The sequence below is a fragment of the Littorina saxatilis genome, linkage group LG9 (assembly GCF_037325665.1).
Source record: "Littorina saxatilis isolate snail1 linkage group LG9, US_GU_Lsax_2.0, whole genome shotgun sequence".
Lineage (NCBI taxonomy): Eukaryota > Metazoa > Mollusca > Gastropoda > Littorinimorpha > Littorinidae > Littorina > Littorina saxatilis.
Window position 1 is genome coordinate 12,379,861 of NC_090253.1, and position 26,030 is coordinate 12,405,890.

Below are 26,030 nucleotides of genomic sequence, written 5' to 3' on the forward strand. Positions count from 1 at the left end.
CACGCGTTTTTGCTTTGGTCTTTCCGAACACTGTACTCCCGTGAAAAGTGTGCATGGGGTGGCGCAGTGGTACGTAATCTCAGTGCGCCCTTTGACGCACTGAAGGGAATTTCAATGGGACATTTTGAGATGTTATGCGCCAATGGCGCACTAGTAAATGAAACCCTGCTTGCTCGATTTAACTTTTAGCTTGAGAAAGAGTGCAACATCATTACCTGGGCTGAAGGGGGAAAAAAATGATTGATACAATTTTGCTTGAATTTTAAACAGATGTTGACACTTGGAGGAGTGCCCCCTGCGGGTTAGGGGGAGTCCCATATTGGTTGGGACGAGAAAGAATTTACCCGATGCTCCCCAGCATGCCGTAAGAGGCGACTAACAGATTCTGTTTCTCCTTTTACCCTTGTTAAGTGATTCCGATGTGCAGGTTTTCGAAAGAAAAAGGCATCCGATTGAGTGGACACAGCATAACATACAAAGTCTGTTATGCGCTGCCGATGCTGGTTTTAACTGGTTGACCACATGTTTTTGTTTGGGTCACTAAAGCGGGGCGTAACTCTACCACGTTGCTTGCAAATCCTGACAGTTATTTCTCAACATCATCTCTTCGTATTATTACTGGGTCAAAATTGACTTTGAACAACTTATTTCAAGCAACGCACAATATCTGTAGCTTGCTCTACAGTTTCACATTTCAGAAGTTATACCATCCTGTGACTGAAAGTCAAGTGTTAAAAAAATATGTTTACACCATCTGGTTAATGATTTAAGTAATACAAACATGCTTTCTTTAGGTCTATTGTGCGGTTGAAGTGGTCTGTCAGAATTACTGAATTCTGTGACCATTGATCTACTTCATTTTGACACTTCATAAAAAAAACCATTAATTAATGTGGCCCTTGCCATAACTTCTTGATCAAACTCTTGTGATGCAGATATCAATCAAGTTTGGCCTTCTGTATTTGCAGACGCTGTTGTTCGTGTGGGTTGAGACAAGGCGTGTCAGGCTGTGAGGTGTTGGCCCAACCCTGGCAGCGCTCAATGAACCCAATCAGGGCCACCCTTGCTGACCAGTGGCTCTCTGTCCGTCCCTGTCCAGCACCCCCGCTGCTCGACTGCCTCACCACTGCCTCACCGGTCATCTCTGCTACAGGTGAGGCGTCAGTGTGGTCATGCAAGGTGACAGTGAAGACTCAGAAACTAATACAGGGTCTGTGATGACAGGACACAGCAGATGTGCCCTACATTGCAAGTGTCGTGTCGGTGTCATTTTTATTTTTGACTCACATGCGAAGCAAAAGTGAGTCTATGTACTCACCCGAGTCGTCCGTCCGTCCGGCCGTCCGGCCGTCCGGCCGTCCGGAAAACTTTAACGTTGGATATTTCTTGGACACTATTCAGTCTATCAGTACCAAATTTGGCAAGATGGTGTATGATGACAAGGCCCCAAAAAACATACATAGCATCTTGACCTTGCTTCAAGGTCAAGGTCGCAGGGGCCATAAATGTTGTCTAAAAAACAGCTATTTTTCACATTTTTCCCATTTTCTCTGAAGTTTTTGAGATTCAATACCTCACCTATATATGATATATAGGGCAAAGTAAGCCCCATCTTTTGATACCAGTTTGGTTTACCTTGCTTCAAGGTCAAGGTCACAGGAGCTCTTCAAAGTTGGATTGTATACATATTTTGAAGTGACCTTGACCCTGAACTATGGAAGATAACTGTTTCAAACTTAAAAATTATGTGGGGCACATGTTATGCTTTCATCATGAGACACATTTGGTCACATATGATCAAGGTCAAGGTCACTTTGACCCTTATGAAATGTGACCAAAATAAGGTAGTGAACCACTAAAAGTGACCATATCTCATGGTAGAAAGAGCCAATAAGCACCATTGTACTTCCTATGTCTTGAATTAACAGCTTTGTGTTGCATGACCTTGGATGACCTTGACCTTGGGTCAAGGTCACATTATTTTCGTAGGAAAAATGTGTAAAGCAGTTCTTAGTGTATGATGTCATTGCTAGGTTTAGTCAAGGTCAAGCATGTGAGTCGTATGGGCTTTGCCCTTCTTGTTTAAATTGTTTTGTTCAGGACTGTAATGTAACTCAAATTGTCAGTGCTCTTTGCTTTTACTCTCCACTTCTGTGGAAACTGTCTTTTTCGGTCAAGTTGGTATTATTTCTGAGAATTAAAAGCTCTCCACAAGCAACATCAACAGTGATACTGATAGTGATGTACAAGAAATCTTTAAGAAAAATATTGTGGGTCAAGTTTGATAGTATAAAACTGATAGTGATAGTGATATTACTAATAATCATGTGAACCTGAAACTGAAAGTGAGCACTTTGTTGCTGTTTTTGATGCCCAGCACACATAGTTCATGTGTGTATTTTGGTAATTGTACCCGGTAATTACATTATTTTACCAATTTTTATGGTTTCAATTTCGATGAAAATTCCTGTCCGGTAAGCAGGATTTCCTGACTTTTTACAGATGATTTCATGTAAAAGTTCCTGATTAACAATAACAATGCATTGTTAGAAAGGGAACCAGTCAGCTTTATAAAAAAAAGTTGAAACACCCTGGTGTAAAAGTTGAGTGTACGTGAAAGTTGTAGCCTACAGGGAAGCTTGCATATATGTGTGGCTGTTGTGTATGCAGGCCGTGAGAGCGGCAGGAAGCGAGAGGCTTGGCCATGCCGCTGCTCCCCCGTCCAGGCAACGCCAAGGACCCTCAGGTGGCAGGGCTGTTCCAGGGGGATGACCCGGAGAAGACCTACACCGACCTCCGCGAGATCGGTCATGGCAGCTTCGGTGCTGTCTACTTTGTGAGTACTGTACATGGCTGACCATAGTTGGCTCAAGATCTGTGGCGTGAGAGAGACGTTTGTAGTGGCATGGCTGAGGAAAATTATGCTGTGTGTGTGTGTGTGCGTGTGCGTGCGCGTGCGTGTGTGTGTGAGTGTGAGTGTGTGACGCAGAGAATGAAAACACCATGCTCCACAAGGTCCGTCATGGCAACAAGGCAAATTCCATTATTTACCAGTTTAAATCTTAATAGACCCGTCAGCAATCCCACTTTGAAATCAACAGCTGGACAGACCTTTCAGTTTATATTTTGTTAGAGTTTCGTCTAAAACTGCAGATGGAATGTTTAGATCTGTGGATTATTTTACTTGTTTTGACTGCTTTGTGTGACCCTTGACCCTTTGTAACTTTAAGGCCTAGGATTTGCACTTTTTGAGAAAAACAGTAACTTGACTTGAACTTCTAAAAAGTTAGGAGCACTCACATGTTCGTTCTAAATAAACACTGAAAAATGCAACCAGACAAGTGTGTTTTGTGTGGAGGTGTGTGGTGAGAGCTGTGAAATAACGTGTACGTTGTTTTTGTTGTCCAGGCCCGGCATTTACAGACCAAGGAGGTGGTGGCCATCAAGAAAATGTCCTACAGTGGCAAGGGGTCCCAGGATGTAAGTATTGTCATTTCCACGCTTTTTGTGTGCGTGTGAGAGAGAAAGGAAGAGGGTGGGAGAGAGCGAGCTGTTGTGTGCGCACATTGTATTCTGGCGTGACTGAATTGTATTTAATTTTAACTCAAGCCAGTGTACTGCATATGGTTGCATTAAAATGTAAGTCTTATGAAGCATGGCATCAGGGTAAAGATTCCTAATCTATTTTTGTTCAGAAATGGCAAGACATCATCAAAGAGGTGCGCTTCCTGGGCCAGCTGAAGCACAAGCACACCATTGAATACAAAGGATGCTACCTCAAGGAACACACGGCATGGGTATGTAGACACAATACCTCCCAGTGGACCCCTTCCATCTTTTCTGTTTGTCAATCAAAGGACGAATAACCTAGCCGCGGCCAATCCCTCACCTATGTGTGCTATCTTTTATGAATATTAACAGTTGAAATGTTCTCGCAGACATTCTCACATGATGGACCAGGCTGAACATACATTTCCTCTGCTTTGCTTTTCCTTGGCAAGAGACAGCAACATTCAGAATCAACATCAAACAGAGAAGGAATGATGTAAAAGCACATATGATTCTTTATTATGACCAGGCAAATTTGATGAAAGCTGGTCAGTGTGGTACACTTAGAGAGTGGGTGGTGCCTAATTTAGACTTGTCCACACCTCCCATCTGCTTTCTTCTCTCTCCGCCCTTCTGTCATTTTCATGCATTACAGTTGCATGGGTGCAACTCTGCCGGCTACACGCCGGCAGCCGGTTTTTGGTTTCATCGGCTACCGATGTTTTTGTTCCAGGAGAGGGTTTTTTTGGCATTTTAAATACTAAAAAAGCTTGGACCCCAACTTTTGCCGGTTTTTTGAATTTTCCAGGTTGCACCCATGCAGTTGTTAAATTTGCACGACTTCTGCACTGTGGTTTTGAAGTACTATGTCTTCTGGAATATGTGTGATTATGTGTACTTTGTCTGTTTCAGCTGGTTATGGAGTATTGCCTGGGCTCAGCATCAGATATTGTGGAAGGTGAGGATTGTCTTTGTGGAGCTGCTCTTTCTTGTAGCACAGCAATGATTTTAGTACCGTACTTGTTTATGGAGAAAAGTACCTTATTGAATTCAGGAGAATCAACTTTTTTTCTTTCCCATGAACTCAAATTTAACTTTATTTTAGTGAAGAAAACACCTCAAAAACAGTCAAATTTGCGATTAGATAGTACTTTTTGTATGGGGTGAGAAGTACACTGTCGAAGATGAAAATTCCTCAGTCATTCAGTGCTTCTTATTACACCCCCGGTATAGGGGTGTGTATAGGATTCGGTCGATGTGTTTGTTTGTTTGTTTGTGTGTTTGTGTTCGCATATAGATCTCAAGAATGAACGGACCGATCGTCACCAAACTTGGTGAACAGGTTCTATACATTCCTGAGACGGTCCTTACAAAAATTGGGACCAGTCAAACACACGGTTAGGGAGTTATTGGTGGATTAAGATTCTACAAGGACTTATAGAGGGACATATTAGGCCAAAAAAAAAAAATTGTCTGTTTAGGGTAACCCGACCGACCCTATCGATTTGGCGCCGACCCAAAAACTTTTTTTTGATTTAAAAAAAAAAAAGAAAAAAAAAGAGGTAAAAATGCTAAAAAAAGACATTTGGCGTTTCTTTCTCTCCCTTTCTCTCTGTTTTATTTATACGTTAGTTTTGAAACATGTATTCATCAAATATAAGAAGTGAATGTTCAGCCAACATAGCATTTACAAAAAAAAAAAAAAAAAAAATACCTACCTACCGACCCTACTTTTTTTGGTCATGTTACCCTAAACAGACAATTTTTTTTTTTTGACCTTAATGGTCAAAGGGAAATAACCTTCTCAGTTGGTGGCAGTGACAATGGTAAGGACGGGGGTGTTTTTCCTACCTCGGAGGAATTTCTTATTCTCTTAGATGCCAGGGCTGAGATGCACAAGAAAGTTACCACCCAAACGGGAACCACCCACAGTGTTGGGTTGGTTGAGACTGAGATTTGTCGTGATTTCAGCCAATCAGAGCCCGCAGTTTGTTCTCTCCTGTTTGGGTGGCACCAACTTTTGGTTCATGCACCTCAGACCAGGATACTGGTTCCCTATAACTCTCCATTACTGTTTCATGTGCCCCTTCGTCATTGGATTCTTTTTTTAGCACTGTTTCCCCCTGTAATCATTCTGTGTTTTTGTTTTTTTTATATACTTTAGCGAGTTTCCCCTGTTCCCAATGAATCAGCATTGACACTGATGGTGTTGCTTGCAGTGCACAAGAAGCCGCTGAAGGAAGTGGAGATCTCGGCTATCTGCGAGGGGGCGCTGGAAGGCCTGGTGTACCTGCACGACATGGGCAAGATCCACCGTGACGTCAAGGCCGGCAACGTCCTCCTCACTGAAGACGGCACTGTCAAACTGGGTATGCTGGGAGGAGGAGGAGCTGTTTTGGGGGGGAGGAGGAGCTGTTTTGGGGGGGAGGAGGAGCTGTTTTGGGGGGGAGGAGGAGCTGTTTTGGGGGGGAGGAGGAGCTGTTTTGGGGGGGAGGAGGAGCTGTTTTGGGGGGGGAGGAGGAGCTGTTTTGGGGGGGGGAGGAGAAGCTGTTTTGGGGGGGGGAGGAGGAGCTGTTTTGGGGGGGGAGGAGGAGCTGTTTTGGGGGGGGAGGAGGAGCTGTTTTGGGGGGGAGGAGGAGCTGTTTTGGGGGGGAGGAGGAGCTGTTTTTGGGGGGAGGAGGAGCTGTTTTGGGGAGGATGGGTGGGCAGGGGTGCTGAAAATCTCAACTTTGAACCACTCCATAAGAGTCTTATCTGTCAATTTGAGGAGGAGCTGTTTAATTTGGGGAGGACGGGTAGATAGGTGGGAGGGTAGGGGTGCTGAAAATCAGAACTTTGAACCGCCCCACCAGATTAGTGATCTAGCAAAAGTCACTTTTCTGTCACAATTTTTGCTTGTCCATCAGCGAGAGTTTTATGAGTCACTGAGCTGAATTACGAACGAAAATGGAGAACAGACACAGCAGTAGTCAATTGGAAATGGTGTATTGCATGTTGTTTTCTGTAGTCACATTTACATGCACACAGGCACACACCTGAGGGGGAATTAGTGTGTGTGTGCATGATAGCTTACTGTGTAACAACTCATTGTATATTTTTGATGTTTCAGCGGACTTTGGGTCAGCGTCATTGATATGTCCGGCCAACTCCTTCGTGGGGACACCGTACTGGATGGCCCCGGAGGTCATTCTGGCCATGGACGAGGGTCAGTACGATGGAAAGGCCGACATCTGGTCCCTGGGCATCACCTGTATAGAACTGGGTACGTTTGGCTTTGCTGCCCCTGTCTCCCCTGCTAGCCGCTGATCATTTTCTTGAGCTCTGGACGTGTACAGTGGAACCCACGTTTTAAGACCCCTCCCAATTTAGGTCTTCCCCTTAGACCTTGGTTCTTGGAATTTTCTGTTCCAAACATCTGTGAATTGACCTCCAGTTATTTTGTTTCTCAGCAGCAAAGCTGTTTTTTGTGAGCCAGGATCTCCTTTATTCTCACTTTACTTTTCATCTGCGTCATCAAACTGCATTTTTTGGATGCTCAGTTTTCCTCTGTTGAGGTCAGTGTTACAGTGAAAGCCTGACAACTTGAGGAATGATGATGGCATGAGATTATTTTGAATGTTGCAGCTGAGCGGAAACCTCCCTTGTTCAACATGAATGCTATGAGCGCCCTGTACCACATAGCACAGAACGACTCGCCCTCCCTCTCCCATGGAGAGTGGTCTGAGGAGTTTCGCAGATTTGTCAATGAATGCTTACGCAAAGTCCCGTCCGACAGGCCCAGCGGCAATGAATCTCTCAGTGTGAGTAGTCTTTGAATGTTTATCATACAGACGCCCTTCACGCTCCATTTGCGACAGGATGTTTGTGCTCTCTCTCTCTCTCTCTCTCTCTCTCTCTCTCTCTCTCTCTGTCTGTCTGTCTCTCTCTGTCTGTCTGTCTCTCTCTCTCTCTCTCTGTCTCACTGTCTCTGTCTCTCTCTCTCTCTCTCTCTCTCTCTCTCTCTCTCTCTCTCTCTCTCTCTCCCCCCTGAGTTGTCCACCTGTTTGAGACACACCCCTGGAAAGTAACTGGCCCATAATGTCTTGTGGGAAGTTTGACTCTTTCACAACCCATACAAACCCCAAAGAGTTCAATCCAAGCATCGTCTACTGTGCAGTGCCCATACAAACCCCAAAGAGTTCAATCCAAGCATCGTCTACTGTGCAGTGCCCAAAAGCGTAGGTTTAATGGGCACATCTTGAAGTATTTCTAGTGTACAATGTTTTCCATCTTGCTTCCCTAGCACCCGTTCATACGCAAGACGCGGCGGCCAGAGGTGTTGCTGGAGCTGATTCTGCGGACCAAGGCCTGCGTGCGCAAGCTGGACAACCTGCAGTACAGGCGCATGAAGAAACTCATTATGAACGGCACTCCCACTTCCGAACAAGAGCTGTTGGAAGGTATGCCGGACACCCGCTTGGCACCCGCCACAGAAGGTAAGGGAGAGTGCCTGTTGGTTTGCCTTCTTTTTTGAATGTGTCTTTTTTGGAGTTTGGTGTCGTTTACATTGAGACAGTGCTTGTCTTCTTCTTCTTCTTGGCGTTCGCAGAGGTTACACGATCAATCCAGCACTGGTGATAAATGTTGTCGTTTTCTCCAACTCCTGTCTACTGCCGTATAGTTTGGTCTGCAAGGGAATTGGTGACGGCCACACTTCTTTTCGTTCCTCATCTAGTAAGGGACATCGCTGTAAGATGTGTTCCGCTGTTTGGTGGACAGTGCTTGTCAGGGCTTACATCAAGAGAATGTTGGTTTTGTAGCTTGGTGTATGACGTTGCTATTGCTTGTGACATGGCAGCAATTTTTGTTGGGGGGGGAGGGGAGGGGTGGGGTGCAGAGGGGAGGGGTGCAGAGGGGAGGGGTGCAGCTGGGAGGGGGAAGACTTGCAGGGGTGGGATTCTTCCGGTATATGCCGGAAATCCGGATTCGTAATGTCTGTGGTTTTTTGGTTGTTAATTATACAAATTTTTCAGCATCTTGGGGCCCCCAGACCCCCCCCCTTAAAATTCTTCAGGCTTCATGACATTTTTCAGTCCCACCCATGGACTTGTGTACCTGGTTTTTTTGGTGCATCCCCCCTGCCCCGGGACTCTGGGTCAGCTTGACTGGTTGCAACTTTTTTTTTTTTTTTTTCTCTTCTGAATTTAAACGATATTGGTTCAAAGAGCACTTCGTGTGATTTATAAGTTGATTCTGCCGTTTCCACTTCAGTGCGTGTGGCAAACATTGAAACAAGATTTGTGTTAGTGACGACGTCTTGTCCAAGGTATTGGCACATCCTTTTATCTCCAGTGAGCATTAGACAGAGAAATAAAAGCAGATTTTATTTGTATCATTTATTTTTTATTTCTAGACTATACCTATTTGTTTGTGGCACTGTATTCAACCATTTCCTCCTTCACATTCGCTCAGCAGACGAGATTTCAGTGGGTGACGACACCTCGTCGCAAGACGATGACCAGCTGGACAGCAAGTCTGGCAGCCTAGCCAGCCAGCACTCCGCCAACTACGCTAGTAGCCAGTCAGGCAGCCTGGCCAGCCTGTCGGTCAACCAGCAGGACGATGGTCCCACCATTCTGCATCGCGACCGCAGCGTGAGTACCATCGCCAGCTTTCTGGGCTTCATTGGGTTTTACTTTGTGTAGAGATGTGGACAGACAAAACGCAGTGCTTCGCGTTGGTGCATTATTACAGTGAGATAACGTGTTTCAAGGGCTGATGTCATGATTTTTCAGTGTTGAGTTGGTGTAATTATTATTATTATTATTATTATTATGAACATTTGTGCGCCTAATCTAAATATAGCCCTAGGCGCTTACAAAATATAAAATACATAGTGAACATTATACGAAACACAAATCGACAAGGACTCATACACTCGCAGAGCTTGTTAAGGTTTTCAATGGGGGGGGGGGGGTGTTCAATATTCATTTTGGATTTTATAAATTAGGACTGCAAGGTTTTAGAGGTGAGATGGGGTATTTGTGGGAAATGACAACTATTTGACTTTTATTGGGTTTTTTAGAACTTGTGGTTGTTAGGTTTTTGAGTTTGTAGGGGGTGGAATTGGGGAATGGAGGGAGTATCGACAGTTAATTCAATGGGAAGCAGACTGTATGATATTTGAATAGAACGAAGGATATTGGGCAATTTTCTTACTCCTCTAAGCTGTATATAATATATATCATCAGACTACAATATCCAGGAAGAAATAGAAAATGTACATTCGCTTCAGTTCCTAGCTGTCTTTTATCGTGTTGTATATATCATAGATTCATACCTGCCACTAGCAAATGATCTGCGTCTTATCAGCAGATATATGCTTTGAGTTTGAGTACAGAGTACATGCTTGTTCTGGGGACTTTTTTATTTCATGCTTCAAGTTTTGCATGGCTGGGGTCTTGTACATATTTCTTCTTTGAAGGGAGTTTAGCGTTATTTCAGCAAAGCATGGAGGTGGGGAAGGAGAGGGGGTCATTTTCATTTTGTGTGTGTGCGTATTGGAGATGTAGTTAGTTCCTAGAAACGAAAGCTTATTAGACAGAACTTCAAGAAAGAAGACCTATGTTTTAGTTCCCATATTTTTCCCTGATCATTAAAACATGACAGAAGTAAACGCACCTAGAGCAAAAGTTTTGAATTTCATGTCGCAGAATAGTTTGTGGGGGATACTTCATTGGGCTGTATGAGAAAATGTTGGCGATAGTTTTTTTTAAAAGCACACACATTTTGGGACCTGAATTGATGAAAACTGTTTTCCTTTGTGAATCAACACTGAGTAGAAATAAGAAGAAAGCAGAAGTTAGACATACATGACTATTGAGAGGGAATAAAGGGTGCGCAGATAGGGTAAGGGATGCATGGAATGAGACAGCAAGTACAGAAAAGAGAGCAAAAAGGGGATACATATCTCTGAGATAGTCTTTTACAACAAGGGAAAAGGCATATAGGCTGTGGGTGAGAGAGATTAATCATAATGAAAAGTTAGGGTAAAGGATGCATAGAATGAGAGAGCAAGTAGAGAAAAGAGAGCAAACAGGGGATACACATCTCTGAGGTAGTGTTTTACAACAAGGGGAAAGGCTTATAGGCTGTGAGTGAGGTAGATAGATCATTATGAAGAGTTCAGCAACAACTTCAGCAAAAAGAGAGAGAGAATGTTGACGTAACTGAGGCTACTGTCTTCAGCAAAAAGAGAGAGAATGTTGACGTAACTGAGGCTACTGTGTTCAGCAAAAAGAGAGAGAATGTTGACGTAACTGAGGCTACTGTGTTCAGCAAAAAGAGAGAGAGAATGTTGACGTAACTGAGGCTACTGTGTTCAGCAAAAAGAGAGAGAATGTTGACGTAACTGAGGCTACTGTGTTCAGCAAAAAGAGAGAGAGAATGTTGACGTAACTGAGGCTACTGTGTTCAGCAAAAAGAGAGAGAGAATGTTGACGTAACTGAGGCTACTGTCTTCTGCTCCCACAGCCCCCTCTGTCCGTGCAGCTACACAATATGATCCAGGTAACTAGCGCATGCTGCATGGTAGATGCCAACCACCCCCTCCCTGTTCCCCCGCCCTTGCTCCCCTCCCCTCGTGTCTTATTGTTCCATTCCTTCTCCCAACACGTGTCTAACCTGAAGCTGTGTAGTCTGCTGCGTCTTAACATAACAGGTGTTCGATATACAGGTGGGCAGAAACAGTCAAAGCTGCAGTACGTAACATTCACTGAGACGTGGATGTGTGTATTTTTTAGTTTTTTTACGTGTTTTTTTTAATTGTTTACATGTACATATGCTGGGTGTATCATTACTGTATGTACGTACATAATGTAGATTCTACATATTAGGCCAAAAAAAAAAAAGGTCTGTTTACGGTAACATAGGCCCAAAAAATAGGGTCGGTATGTCGAGAAATTTTTTTTTTTTTTTTTTTTTCCAAAAAAACATTTTTACGTTATTTTGCAAAAAAAACAAACGATTTTTTTTTTCTTTTTTTTTTTTCCCCCCAAATGCCAAAAAAAAGTGTAGGGTCGCGCGAAAAAAATAGGGTCGGTCGGTTTACCGTAAACAGACTATTTTTTTTTTTTTTTGCCTTAAAGAGAAACCATGCGGGATTTCAGCCGAGTCCCTTCATACTCCCCACATCACCCTGTCATTTTGCGCTTGTGTGTCTCACCCATGTCTTCATGTAGTATCTCATCGTGTATCTATAATTACCTAGCTTCAGTTCCTACGGTATTGACCTGTGTAAATATGCCAGGAGACATAGTTGGACCGAGGAGTTGATGTAAAAATTAGAAACATAAGTATGTGGGAAGTTAAATGCTTTGAAATTAAGCCTGTAGGTAAAAAAGCTAGGTTTGGGCTGTATTCTGCTTTGTGCAAAGCTTACTTTGCGTGTGTATGTGTACAGAGACATGCATGCATGGGGCTGACACAAAACAAAACACAAAAGGAAGGAAGGAGGAAAAAAGATCATGAAAGACCCAGCATAGAAATAGAATCAGAAACATTTAGAAAAGGAAATATGGTGTGTTGATTTTGGGGATCTATCATTTCCTGTGGAATGGTTTTAACTGCATGTGTAGTAGCTTTGCAATTATTGATTGTCAAAAGTTGTTATGCATAAACTTTGGTGTAAAAACTTTGAATACATTCCCAATGTGATCATGAATGTGTCCAGGAGCATGGTGCAAGTCTACAAATCAAATGGGGACTAGTTTTATATTACTTTTTGCTCTTTGAATATTGCATTAACACAAGAAGAGGGAGAATGAATAGCTTTCAGCTTACAGACTAAGCCTGAACCTAGTCAAACAATTTATTTGATTTTGTTCTGTTGGGTTTTGATTTTCCAATAGAATATTCTTTTTAGTTTTTTTGACTCACATGCGAAGCAAAAGTGAGTCTATGTACTCACCCGAGTCGTCCGTCCGTCCGTCCGTCCGTCCGGACGTCCGTCCGTCCGTCCGTCCGTCCGGAAAACTTTAACGTTGGATATATCTTGGACACTATTCAGTCTATCAGTACCAAATTTGGCAAGATGGTGTATGATGACAAGGCCCCAAAAAACATACATAGCATCTTGACCTTGCTTCAAGGTCAAGGTCGCAGGGGCCATAAATGTTGCCTAAAAAACAGCTATTTTTCACATTTTTCCCATTTTCTCTGAAGTTTTTGAGATTGAATAGCTCACCTATATATGATATATAGGGCAAAGTAAGCCCCATCTTTTGATACCAGTTTGGTTTACCTTGCTTCAAGGTCAAGGTCACAGGAGCTCTTCAAAGTTGGATTGTATACATATTTTGAAGTGACCTTGACCCTGAACTATGGAAGATAACTGTTTCAAACTTAAAAATTATGTGGGGCACATGTTATGCTTTCATCATGAGACACATTTGGTCACATATGATCAAGGTCAAGGTCACTTTGACCCTTATGAAATGTGACCAAAATAAGGTAGTGAACCACTAAAAGTGACCATATCTCATGGTAGAAAGAGCCAATAAGCACCATTGTACTTCCTATGTCTTGAATTAACAGCTTTGTGTTGCATGACCTTGGATGACCTTGACCTTGGGTCAAGGTCACATGTATTTTGGTAGGAAAAATGTGTAAAGCATGTGAGTCGTATGGGCTTTGCCCTTCTTGTTTTAACATGGTATTGCATCACAAGTATTGTTTTTTTTCAGTTGTGATTGTTTTTTAAAAGTATTGTTTTATCACCCTCACAACAACAAACGATAGGAGGAAAACGACGGCTTTGTGACTGTCAAGCGCAGAGCTGTGGTAAACTCAGCCGTAAGTCCTCCAGTATATCTCTCTCTCCTCTCAGTGGCTCCAGTGTCGTGGGTGACCGTGTCAGTTACATGTTCACTCTCTGCTTCCATGGTCAGGTATTCTATGGCGATGAGTGTGTGTCTGTTTACATGTCCACTCTCTGCTTCCACGGTGAGCGTTTCTATGGCGACGAGTGTGTGTCCATTACATGTCCACTCTCTGCTTCCACGGTGAGCGTTTCCTTGGCGATGAGTGTGTGTCAGTTACATGTCCACTCTCTGCTTCCACGGTGAGCGTTTCTTTGGCGATGAGTGTGTGTCAGTTACATGTCCACTCTCTGCTTCCATGGTGAGCGTTTCTATGGCGTTGAGTGTACTCTTGGCGTGAGTGTTCTCTTGGCGTGAGTGTACTCTTGGTGTGCCTCTTGTTGACTGTTGTTGTTTTTTCCCCTTTTCCCCTCATTGAAGGACTGGCCGTCTCTGTCGTCTCGGAGCGGTTCCTACAGCCCGCAGTCCTGGAAGGTTCAGGTATACAACGCCTTTTCATCATTCAGCCCCTTTTTGACTGCAGCCACCATTTTTCATCTCTTGATTTTTTTCCGTTTTATTCTGCCTGACGCCTTTGTTCATGACATGCGCATCGTGCAGTTTTTTTATTATTTGTTATTATGTGGAATGTTGTATTTTTTGTTACTGTTGATCTTTCTTTTGTGGTGTCAGTTCATTGTGTTTGGTCATCTGTGTATCGATGGCAACAATCACAGCAGGATAAAAAACAACAACAGGTGAACCTGCTATGTAGCCCTCTCTTTTCAAGATTCACGTTTGCACAAAGACAGAAAGAAAAAGCGGAAAAGATGCTACACATCTGTTGCATAAAGTTATTCTAAGGATGGTTACATGTTTTAAGAAAATAATTGTTTGACTGTGGAAGCTTTGAGATTGCTAAGACTTTGATATGATAATCATCTGATGATTTTCTGAAGATGTTTTGACCTCCTTAATGCCAAATTAACTGTACTTTGAGATGCTGGGGTCCATTTCAGGCCAGAATCTGAATAGATGTGTGTTTGGTTTTTCTTTATATGATTATAACAGATCCAAATAAGCAGATAGATGTGGAATAAGGTCAGTGTCCTCAGTAAAGTTGGTCTTGAAAAATAGCAGGTTCACCTGTTCTGTACATACTAATCTTTGCTTGTGAAGTTGGGATGTGGTCCAGACCTTCAGTTCTGTGTATCATGTTTTGTTCTTGGATGGCAAGTTCTTTCAGAGTTGTACATTTTCCTGTCTTGCAGTTTTTGTCACAGTTCTTGTCACTGGTTCTCAGTTGTGTCGTTTTGTTTTCCATTTCACTCAGCATGTGTCTTTCTTCGGTGCATTCTGTCTTGTGTTTTGGTTTTGAGCTGACCTTGTCTCTGTGAGCATGTTTGTCACATTTAGTCGGCATTTTCTGTCGGATCCATGACCAGTTGATCCGGCCGCTTGGCTATTGACTTCTCTTTCTTGGAGACCTTTCTGCCAGTGTTGTGAAAAGCTTGCTTTTGTTCCAGGTTTTCTTTCATCATTATTATTCTGAGTGTTTCTTTGTTTTTGCTTGTGCGTTTGTTTCCATGCAAGGTGTCTACCTCATTTTGACAGTCCTTGTCTTTCTGAATGTCTGTGTACATACCTTTGTAGCCCTACAGCATCACTGCCTGAAGGTAGATTATAACCCTAGCACAGGAACGCAGCATGTCATCTCACAGGCCTGTGTTTGAAGTTATAACAGAACCATGGCCGGCACTTCACCTGTATCGGACAACGTGATGAATGATACCCCACGTTCCTAAAACAGAATGTTTATTGCTCAATACGTGAATGGCGGAAGCATGTATACATTTAATTCTAGTGCATGTCAGTAGCTCCATTTCTTTTGGGGCGGGGGTACCCCTTCAACAAGGCATTGACCTTAAAATACATTAGCGTTTCTGACATAACTTCTGTTTTTTTCTTTGGTAAGGATTGGAAAGTTGAAGTGCGGCATTTTATGCCAGCTTTCGTTTTTTTCACAGCGTTTGTATTAATGCCGAGTTACGAGATTGCAAGGTGTGACAATAATTGACTGGTTAAGCCTGATTTTCTAAAATTCAGATATAGTTTTCAGTGAAGTTCCTTGCACTTGAGTTTTCATAAGGTTTTAGTATACATATATGGCAACAGTCAGAGTTTTTTTTATGAAACTTAATTAATGGAATGAACAGGAAAAAGTGTGTTTGACTCATGTTGATTTTAAGCTCCAAAAGTAGCGCTGACAAAACACGACTAAGCCACCTAATATTTTGACCTTTGTGCAGCAGTCTCACCTGTTTTATCAGCCCCCTATTTGGATGGTGATAACTTTTTTTGTTCTAATTTTTGTTCATACTTAATACATTTTTCTTGGTTACAGTAGAGATGTAGTTTTTGTTGAGGTATTACTGTGTTACGTTACAATTTCTTTTGTCGCACATTTTGCGGTCAGGTTGACATTTTGATAATCTTTTTGAGGGGAGGAATGCATGGTTCCTTGCGCAAATGTCAACTTGTTTGTTTGTTTTGGGTGACCTGGTTTACTGCTCTGAGTCTGAAGGCAGACTGTGTTCACATTTGTTGTTGTTTTGTTTTTGTAGTTCAGAAGTTTGTTCAAATGTGTTCTGATCATTTACTCAAATCATGAATGATCTACGCTTAATATTTTGGTCATGTGTACTTGCAGAGGGGTAGGGGGGTGTGTGCTTGTATGAAGTTCACATACACACTTTCAGAAAAGTTGTTGAAAGGGATGGAACATTTAGGACAGGTTTTTGTGGTGGATATCATTGATAATCTCCTGTTTATGAGACCTCAAGGGATGGTGACCAGCAACATGTTTACTTTGCTTTGCTTTTGAGAGGGAACTGGATGTTTTGCTGGTGGAAGACATTGAATTACTGTAGTGTACCTGTAAAGTTTGTTTATTTTTTCGTTTAGTCATTCATTTTGGGGAGTAGAAGCTCCTTGACTTTGCATGTTGTCTTCTGGAAGGCAGTTACTGATACATATATCGGTCATTCTCCAAAGCTGGGTCCCAGCCAGTGACATTATTAAAGATTTAACTCAAAGAAGCTTTCGCCATAAGTTATGATGAATGCAGCTGCTCAAAGTTTCTCAGGAATACCTGCAAAGACTCATTGTTTGCGTAACATTTAAAAGCACCTTATGAAACATGGAAAACCAGAGGCTTCAATAAATGGATTTAAATACAAAGAAATTATTTGAAAAGGCAAATGAAATTAGATACAATGAAATCTTCACACATTTTTGTGTGTGTTCTGAATTAACTTAATCGATCATGACAAAAATGTAGAGAATCCATTGACTGCTTGGCATATGGTATGAGCATTGAAATGGGCAGATCTTTTATGTCACAAAATGGCACCCAGCTGTGAAGACTTAACACAGACACTAACTCTCTTCAGGGAACGCTCAGCTTGGTAAGGGTTTCCCACAGGCATTTTGCAGGATTGGGGCATTGCTGGGCGCCTTTTCTACGACATGTACCACCCCCTTTTTAGCAGTAGAACATACCCCCCCTAAAGGTTTATATTGGTTTTTGTGATGGCTGTTGGCCCATCCTTCCTCTTAAACTAAACTGTTTAATTAAATGCCTGCTGTCGTGACTGAATGTATGTCTTGGGCAGTACACAGTCGCCATTATGTTGATCATCTTAACAGCCGCCGCCTTTAAATTATGTCTGGAAAATGTTCTCTTACTGTCTGTAACTGTAAATCAAAGTTGAATGGATAACCTCCCATGTGAACTGGTTATCATGAACCTATTATCATTTTTTTACACTTTTCTTGTGATTCCATGATTTTATTATAATGGATCAGAGTTCATGAAAAACAAAGAGAACTCATTCCCACTCATGATTGTACCCCCACAAATACACCCCATCCCCCACCCCCCTGTCAACCCCCTCTGTATAACTCCCCCCCCCCCCCCCCCTTTTACTTTACATCCCAACCCCTGACCACTATAACCCCCACCCCTCCCTCCATTCTTCCTTGCGCTGGGATTACTATCATCAGTTTACTGTTTTGAAAGACCATTCACAATCCTTTGCATCGCAGTTTCCCAGCATTTTCCAGTGTGTGTGTGATGATTTGTTGTCTGGTACAACATGTATGGGAAGGACAGAACCAAGGAGAGAATGTATCATTATGAAAATGTGAGTGTAGTGTACCTCAGGGAGTGTCTGCTATACCCCCCGCGGGTTAGGGGGAAGAATTTATTCGATGCTCCCCAGCATATCGTAAGAGGCGACTAACGGATTCTGTTTCTCCTTTTACCCTTGTTAAATGTTTCTTGTATAGAATATAGTCAATTTTTGTAAAGATTTTAGTCAAGCAGTATGTAAGAAATGTTAAGTCCTTTGTACTGGAAACTTGCATTCTCCCAGTAAGGTCATATATTGTACTACGTTGCAAGCCCCTGGAGCAATTTTTTGATTAGTGCTTTTGTGAACAAGAAACAATTGACAAGTGGCTCTATCCCATCTCCCCCCCTTTCCCCGTCGCGATATAACCTTCGTGGTTGAAAACGACGTTAAACACCAAATAAAGAAAGAAAGAAAGAGATTGTGAGTCCAATTGTTTACACGGGAAGGACTGTGCCTTTAAATTGTCCTACACTGAACATGCATGTTTCTGACAGCTAACACATTTGTTACATTACATATTGCAGTTATGCTAACAGGCAGTTTTATTATGTGTTGCAGTCTCGTATACATTTCTTTGAATTATGAGTACAGTAATCATACTGCCATTATGATTTTTGTTATGGTGAATGCTTTGAATAGAATGTATGTGAATGCTAAGAATGGATTGGAATCGACAGTGAATACCAGTGTTAACTTTGCTGTTTACTACACTCGCCCCAACAAGTAACTCACAGCTACTAGAAGTTCTCAGGAATGTAGCTCCGAGGCGGAGTTGCGTGTCTGGATGTAAACCCAGTTCAGCGCTATCGTCTTGGGTTTGATCTCTGGTTTCAGAGAGGGATTTTATTTTGCAGTCAGCTTTCTGCATAGACTCTTGTTGTTTTGTGAACAAAATTAAAGTATTAAGGTTAATCAACAAACCCACACACAGAAAAAAAAGAGGAGAAAATGAATATTGCTGAACTATGGCATTCGCTACCAAGGAGTTCATGACCTGACCTTACCGTACCTTACCTATGTTTGGTTCAGGCATCGGGAGGCAGTGGACGCAGCCTGGAGATACCAGCCAACAACTTCGCCACGATACGCACCACCTCCATCGTGCGGCAGGAGATCAAGCAGCACGCGCACTCCAACGAGTACCGCAACTTCACCGTCTACAAACGACTCCGCAAGATGCATCAGAAGGACCTGCAGTCTGTGAGTGCATGGTTGTGGGGGGAGTTGTTATACATGAGAATTTGTATATATAATTATATAGATTTACGATTTTGTGTAAATTTCAAATCTCCAGCTGAGGGGTTTTGACTCGCCTAAGTAATGAGGAGTCTTAGTAATTATGAGTGTTCGGCTATCAAGACAGTTGTCCAAGCACACTGCATGTCGCATGAGCATTTGCTCTTCTTGATTGTCAAAATCAATGTTGAATAGTAGGTACATGTATAACTATAAGGCATAGCTTTGCTCACCATTAGTCAATGTCTATAAAGATGGAGATGTTAGAATCCCATGCCTGACTTTGTGTGTGTCATAGGCCAGTCATTGTGTTGTTTTCTGAATCATTTTCTCCAAGTGTGCTGAAAATGCAGGTGAAGATATAAGTTGAAGTTCTTTTCTGTCGTTCTAGTTTTACCTCTCATAACTGATTACTGTTATTGATAACTGTCTCTTGTCTGCATTGTACAATTGACAATTTTTTTTAAAAGAAGCGTTCTATCGCAAATTCTTGTCCTAATGTATTTTTATGACAATGTTCCACACAATAAGCATTCTTGTTTTCTGAACCTTTAGATGGAGTCAAAGTTCAAAGCAGAAATGGAAGAACACAAGCAGAGGCTGGACAGAGAATACGAAAACCTTCGTGCCAAATTCAGCAAGGAATTGGACCGTCTCAAGGCAAACCACTCTTCTGAGTTGGACAAACATGTGAGTGTTTGTGTCGCGTGTGGCTTGTCTTTCTCTGCATTCTGTATGTTCTCTACAGCTTCTTTTTGCAAGGTTTTGTTTTTCCCCATTTTATTTAAAAATGAGTTGTTTTTTTTAATATTTTATTTGTTGCTGGTAGGAACAGTGTAATTACTTCAGTCAGCTGAAAGTTTATTGTATGTGTAATATTCAACAACAAAAATTAACAACTGAAATTCGGTACGGTTTTCTACAGAGGTGTAGGTGAGAGTCAGGTATCAGAGAGAGAGAGAGAGAGAGGGAGAGAGAGTTTGCGTGTGTTTTTTTGCTAACAGAGAAAAATGACCAAACGAATCATGAATTATTTGTAGAGAAGTTGTAATAGCTTCTTCAAGTTTCTCATGTCATCATCACTTCTTCAGAGTAAGAACACATCAGCTCAGGAGAAGAGGCTGGTGAGAGACACGTCCCAATCACATGAAAACGAGAAGAGGAACCTGAACGAACAGATGAAGAAGAACTACAAATCGGACAAGGACAGAATGAAGAAGGTTAGTTTGTATAATGCTGGCAAGTAAAGTTACTGAAGGATATGTGAAAGAACCGGTGTGATTGCATGAAAGGTCTTCTATTCTCTGGCTCATTTGCAGTTGCATGCATATTCTCTCACACACCGCAATTGCATGCTTACACACACTCACACAGAGGCCCACACACACATGTACGGCACACACACACACACACACACACACACACACACACACACACACACACACACACACACACACACACACACACACACACACACACACACACACACACACACACACACACACACACACACACACACATGTACGGCACACACACACACAAACTAACAGACAGACACAGATGCACGCAGGCAAATATGCACATGCGCAAACAAGCACAAATGCATGTGCACACACGCATGCTTAAAAAAAAATGCTTTGGTGATTGCTGGCATAAATTATCCTCCTCGATTGAATTTTGCCCAAAGGGTCTGGACGTCAACACACCCAAGCGTGATCGAGAGGATATGATGCGAGTGTACAAAGAGACGTTGGCACGGCGACAGAAGGACGCAGAGTTCCGACTGGAGAAGCATCACAAAGACCTGCTTGATTTCTCTCTACGGCGCTTCAAGCGTCGCGCTCTCATGTCCTATCACAACCTGGAACAGAAACTCTTGAAAGAGGTTTGTATGCAATCCCAAACGTTCCAAAACCAAGAATGAAAGAGAGAAAAAAGGTTTGTTGTTTTGTTCAGATTGCTAATTCGGGTGTGCTGAGATTGAAGTAAGTAAGAGTAGCCAAGATAGTCTGAGTGAACCTGTACTTTGTCCTACTGCATTGGGAGAAGTGGGAATAACACTTCACAATTGGCTTAAGTTATTAAGAATCTCGAAAGAAGATGGATTCTGGCCTATTATTTATTCAAGCAAATACAGTGGAGTCCGGGTACAACGAATCTCAAGGGAGATACATTTTAGTTTGTTATATCAGTTATTCGCTGTAGAGTTTTCAACCCTAAATGGCCTCAAGACAAGTTTTCTCAATCGTCTTCAAATGATCGTCCCATCGATCTTTCCTTGGAGAGTACAATCTCTGCATGTTTTCAACAGCTTCATAATATAATCCATAGAGAGAGGCAAACTAACAGCGGGAGGTGCATGAAAAGCGTCAGTTTTCACGATAAAACTTTGACTCGCTCATTCACGGGACATAACTGCACTCCGGACTGTCCACAGTGTTGAGCAATTTAGGAGACTTCACTGCCTGATTCAAACGAACGTGTGGTTCTATATCGCGTCACTCGGTCACGGATCGGAGAAAACAAAAAAACAGTTCCAGATTTCGAAACCATGTTCGTCAGCCATTGTTTTTAGCAAGACAGACCACATGCGCACGAGCTTTGCTGACGTACATCGCAAAATGTCATGACGTCACCACAACTTTCGGTTTTGGTTCGATCTGTTCCGTGCACCTCCCGCTGTTAGTTTGTTCAGAGTTCGCTCATCACGCGATGTGCACTTGTGTTTGTGTATTTTTGTCTTTGAAGACAATTATTGACATCAGTTCGTTGTAGGCTTGTGACTTATAGAGACAAAACGGCTCTGGGGCGATGAAAACGTGTTTGTTAAAAGAGGGGTTCGTTATGCAAATGAGTTCAAAAGGTTCGATGTAGCCGGAAAGTAACAAGTAAGAAATAGAAGGCTGTCTGCCGGGAAATCAATGGCAGTTTGTTAAAAGAGGGATTTTGTTATACCCAGGTTCGTTATAGCTGGACTCCACTGGATTCAGCTCAGAATGCCACAATTTTCTAAGCAGAACAGTGCAGATTAATAAACAGAACTTACTCTTAAAAAAATGAAATTTGAAACAAAAACAGCACTGGCATGGAATTCTGCAGGAGAGTGTCTAAAAAAAAAATTTATTAAAAAATTCAATAATCCTGAGTATTGCAACTAAACAGCAGGGGATGGGTCTTTAAAAAAAAAAATTGTTAACACATTTATCCTGGTGATTACAGGAGATGGGTCAGAGGAAAGCCCAGCTGGAGTACGAGCACGCCATGCTGGTGAGGCACCACGAGTCCACCCAGGACCTGGAGTACAAGCACCTGGCCGCCCTGCAGAAGCGCAAGGACGAGCAGCTGAAGAACCAGCACGAGACGGAGAAGGAGAACCAGCAGGACTACAACTCGCGGGCGGAGCAGGAGCTGCGTAAGAAGCACGCCCTGGAGGTCAAGCAGCAGCCCCGCAGTCTCAAGGTCAGTCCAAGGGAGTTCTCTTCTCCTTCTTTGTTTCTTGACTTGACTTGATCAGTTTTTTTACCGGTCCAGTAGTGATGTAGTGATGCACACCAAAAAAGACACCAAAAATTAAAGAATGACTGCATGTTAAAGAAAAAAGTTTGGTCTGTGTCACGATTTGGCAATCTCGGTCCTATTTAATTTATTCCTTCCCCCATCCTGCTCTAACGCTTACTCTATTATCTTATCTTTCCATGTCTATCAGCACAGGGTTTGGGCATGTTGTTTTGGTATAGTGTTGATTCCTGTTCAGAAAATTTGAAAATGTATAGATCTGAATCGGCTTGAGAAAGGGAAGAGAACACTGATGATTCGGAGATAACTTGGATCTCACAATGCATTAGCCGGTAACAAAAGACTGTTACAAACTCACTTGTTAGCAGAATCAGAGTGGCCAGTGCACAGAAAGGGTAGAACATAACAGTTTTGGTCATGAATTAAGGTTTAATTCTGCTTCATTTTAAATTGCCTCTCGACACCCAATATAAAAATGACTATGTCTGCGTTCATCTTTTTGGTCTTCTGCATCAGTGGGCTACAATTCAAGTCTCACGAGTTGACGTTTACGTGTATGACGTTTTTCTACTTTTAAGGCAGCCACACTCTATCTTCGGGGTGTTCTGTTTTGCAGGCCAAGGAGATCCAGATCCGCAAGCAGTTCAACGAAGCGGTGAAGACCCAGCAGCGACAGTACAAGGCCCTGAAGGAGCACATCCTGCAGACCACGCCCAAGGCGGAACAGAAGGCGGTGGTCAAGAAGCTGAAGGAGGAACAGGTGCGCAAGCTGGCCGCCCTGGGCGACCAGTACGAGGCCTCCATCGCTGAGATGCTGCAGCAACAAAACGTGAGTGTTGTCTTGGAGGGATTTAGAGCCGGGATAGATAAAACTCTTGCTATGTTCATTGGCGTCAGTGAGTGTTGTCTGGGGGGAATTTAGAGGCGGGATTGATAAATCTTTTGCTATGTTCATTGGCGTCAGTGAGTGTTGTCTGAAGAGATTTAGAGGCGGGATTGATAAATCTTTTGCTATGTTCATTGGCGTCAGTGAGTGTTGTCTGAAGAGATTTAGAGACGGGATTGATAAATCTTTTGCTATGTTCATTGGCGTCAGTGAGTGTTGTCTGAAGAGATTTAGAGACGGGATTGATAAATCTTTTGCTATGTTCATTGGCGTCAGTGAGTGTTGTCTGGAGGCAATTTAGAGCCGAGATTGAGAAAACTTTTGCTATGTTCATTGGCCTCTACTCCCAAGGAAAGTTTTCTTTATTTTTCAAGCCGTTTTTGTATCCAACTATTAGCACAGCCATAGTCTTCTTCTTTTTTTTTCTATAGTAAGTGAGATTGATAAGGAAAGGGTAGTTTTCGAGACAAGCGCCCTTTTGTGTGATTATGTTCCTGCCTGTTGTCGCCGCATATTGAAAGAGTTGTACAGGGGCCATTTTTGTTGTCAGTAGAAGTTGATAGTCATTGCAGTTTGTCTGTCTAGATTTGTCTCCTCGTTTGATTTGTCAATCCTAAAATATTTATATAGAATGATGCTGTATTTCACCCATGTGACTTTTAAATGAGCACATTTCAGAAAACAATGAAAGGGAGGAGAAATGTTGTTGACCTTAGATGGCTAGCTTGAAATCCATATTATGTAAATTAGCTCCAGCACTACCATTTTTTATGCATCACTGTAGTGTTTGTGACTGCTAGCGAAATTGTTGTTGTACACACACACTGTAGTGTTTGTGACTGCTAGCGAAATTGTCATTGTACACACACACACTGTAGTGTTTGTGACTGCTAGCGAAATTGTCATTGTACACACACACACAGTAGTATTTGTGACTGCTAGCGAAATTGTCATTGTACACACACACTGTAGTGTTTGTGACTGCTAGCGAAATTGTCGTTGTACACACACACACTGTAGTGTTTGTGACTCCTAGCGAAATTGTTGTTGTACACACACACACACACACTGTAGTGTTTGTGACTGCTAGCGAAATTGTCGTTGTACACACACACACTGTAGTGTTTGTGACTCCTAGCGAAATTGTTGTTGTACACACACACACTGTAGTGTTTGTGACTGCTAGCGAAATTGTCATTGTACACACACACACACACTGCAGTGTTTGTGACTGCTAGCGAAATTGTCGTTGTACACACACACACACACTCACTGTAGTATTTGTGACTGCTAGCGAAATTGTCGTTGTACACACACACACACTCTGCAGTGTTTGTGACTGCTAGCGAAATTGTCGTTGTACACACACACACACACTGTAGTGTTTGTGACTGCTAGCGAAATTGTCATTGTACACACACACACAGTAGTATTTGTGACTGCTAGCGAAATTGTCATTGTACACACACACTGTAGTATTTGTGACTGCTAGCGAAATTGTCGTTGTACACACACACTGTAGTGTTTGTGACTGCTAGCGAAATTGTCGTTGTACACACACACACTGTAGTGTTTGTGACTGCTAGCAAAATTGTTGTTGTACACACACACTGTAGTGTTTGTGACTGCTAGCGAAATTGTTGTTGTACACACACACACTGTTGTGCATGGAGTGAAAAGTGCATGCTTGTGTTCTTGCAGTTTTCCCTGGTAAGCAGTGTGAGACAAGCTCCGTTTTTATTCTCGTTTTCCTTGTTTCCACTAGCGGTTTCTTTGCAGTGATGGTCGGTTTGGCCGCTACTCTGAGGACATGTTTTCAGTTGTTTGGGAGTGGGATATTCTGCTTGAGTTGCACGGTCAAAAAAAAGTACACCTGCTAGATGTTTTATGTGCATGAATGTATTCATTGGAGGGGGATGCATTCTCTGCTGCTGTTACTTCACTGCCATTGGTTTTGAGGTTGTTAGGAGTAGAATTTTGTAAAAATGTGTTAACCTGAAGTTTGCAAAGGTTTTAGTAGATTGTGTCTGCGGACGAGCAGTAAGATGGCAGGGGGCTGAGAGTGACAGGCCTGGCCTGCCAGGCATCAGTTTTACTGTATATCTTTCTTTTTATATTTAGTCAAGTTTTGACTAAATATTTTAACATCGAGGGGGAATCGAAACGAGGGTATGGTGTATGTGCGTATGTGTGTGTGTGCGTGCGTGTGTGTGTGTGTGTGTGTGTGTGTGTAGAGCGATTCAGACTAAACTACTGGACCGATCTTTATGAAATTTTGCATGAGAGTTCCTGGGTATGAAATCCCCGAACGTTTTTTTCATTTTTTGGATAAATGTCTTTGATGACGTCATATCCGGCTTTTCGTGAAAGTTGAGGCGGCACTGTCACGCCCTCATTTTTCAACCAAATTGGTTGAAATTTTGGTCAAGTAATCTTCGACGAAGCCCGGGGTTCGGTATTGCATTTCAGCTTGGTGGCTTAAAAATTAATTAATGACTTTGGTCATTAAAAATCGGAAAATTGTAAAAAAAAATAAAAATTTATAAAACGATCCAAATTTACGTTTGTCTTATTCTCCATCATTTGCTGATTCCAAAAACATATAAATATGTTATATTCGGATTAAAAACAAGCTCTGAAAATTAAATATATAAAAATTATTATCAAAATTAAATTGTCCAAATCAATTTAAAAACACTTTCATCTTATTCCTTGTCGGTTCCTGATTCCAAAAACATATAGATATGATATGTTTGGATTAAAAACACGCTCAGAAAGTTAAAACAAAGAGAGGTACAGAAAAGCGTGCTA

At 42.2% G+C, this 26,030-nt stretch overlaps 1 protein-coding gene across 4 annotated transcripts in view; it reads left to right on the forward strand.

The window, feature by feature from the left end:
• Positions 1-26,030, forward strand: part of LOC138975291 (serine/threonine-protein kinase TAO1-like) — a 49,035-nt gene that overhangs the window by 10,415 nt on the left and 12,590 nt on the right. For 2 of the 4 annotated variants that reach the window (XR_011458608.1, XM_070347945.1), the window contains exons 2-18: positions 969-1,153; positions 2,671-2,836; positions 3,409-3,480; positions 3,696-3,797; positions 4,462-4,507; positions 5,769-5,918; positions 6,659-6,811; positions 7,174-7,349; positions 7,832-8,024; positions 9,001-9,182; positions 13,827-13,886; positions 18,611-18,781; positions 19,373-19,507; positions 19,909-20,037; positions 20,505-20,702; positions 22,037-22,276; positions 22,950-23,162. Coding sequence is in view for 3 of the 4 variants with exons in the window: in XM_070347945.1 (XP_070204046.1) it covers positions 2,705-2,836; positions 3,409-3,480; positions 3,696-3,797; positions 4,462-4,507; positions 5,769-5,918; positions 6,659-6,811; positions 7,174-7,349; positions 7,832-8,024; positions 9,001-9,182; positions 13,827-13,886; positions 18,611-18,781; positions 19,373-19,507; positions 19,909-20,037; positions 20,505-20,702; positions 22,037-22,276; positions 22,950-23,162 (2,352 nt within the window). In the remaining variant the exon portion in view is untranslated. The remainder of the gene's footprint in view (positions 1-968; positions 1,154-2,670; positions 2,837-3,408; positions 3,481-3,695; positions 3,798-4,461; positions 4,508-5,768; positions 5,919-6,658; positions 6,812-7,173; positions 7,350-7,831; positions 8,025-9,000; positions 9,183-13,826; positions 13,887-18,610; positions 18,782-19,372; positions 19,508-19,908; positions 20,038-20,504; positions 20,703-22,036; positions 22,277-22,949; positions 23,163-26,030) is intronic. The other 2 variants (XM_070347947.1, XM_070347948.1) reach the window with 2 other exon arrangements.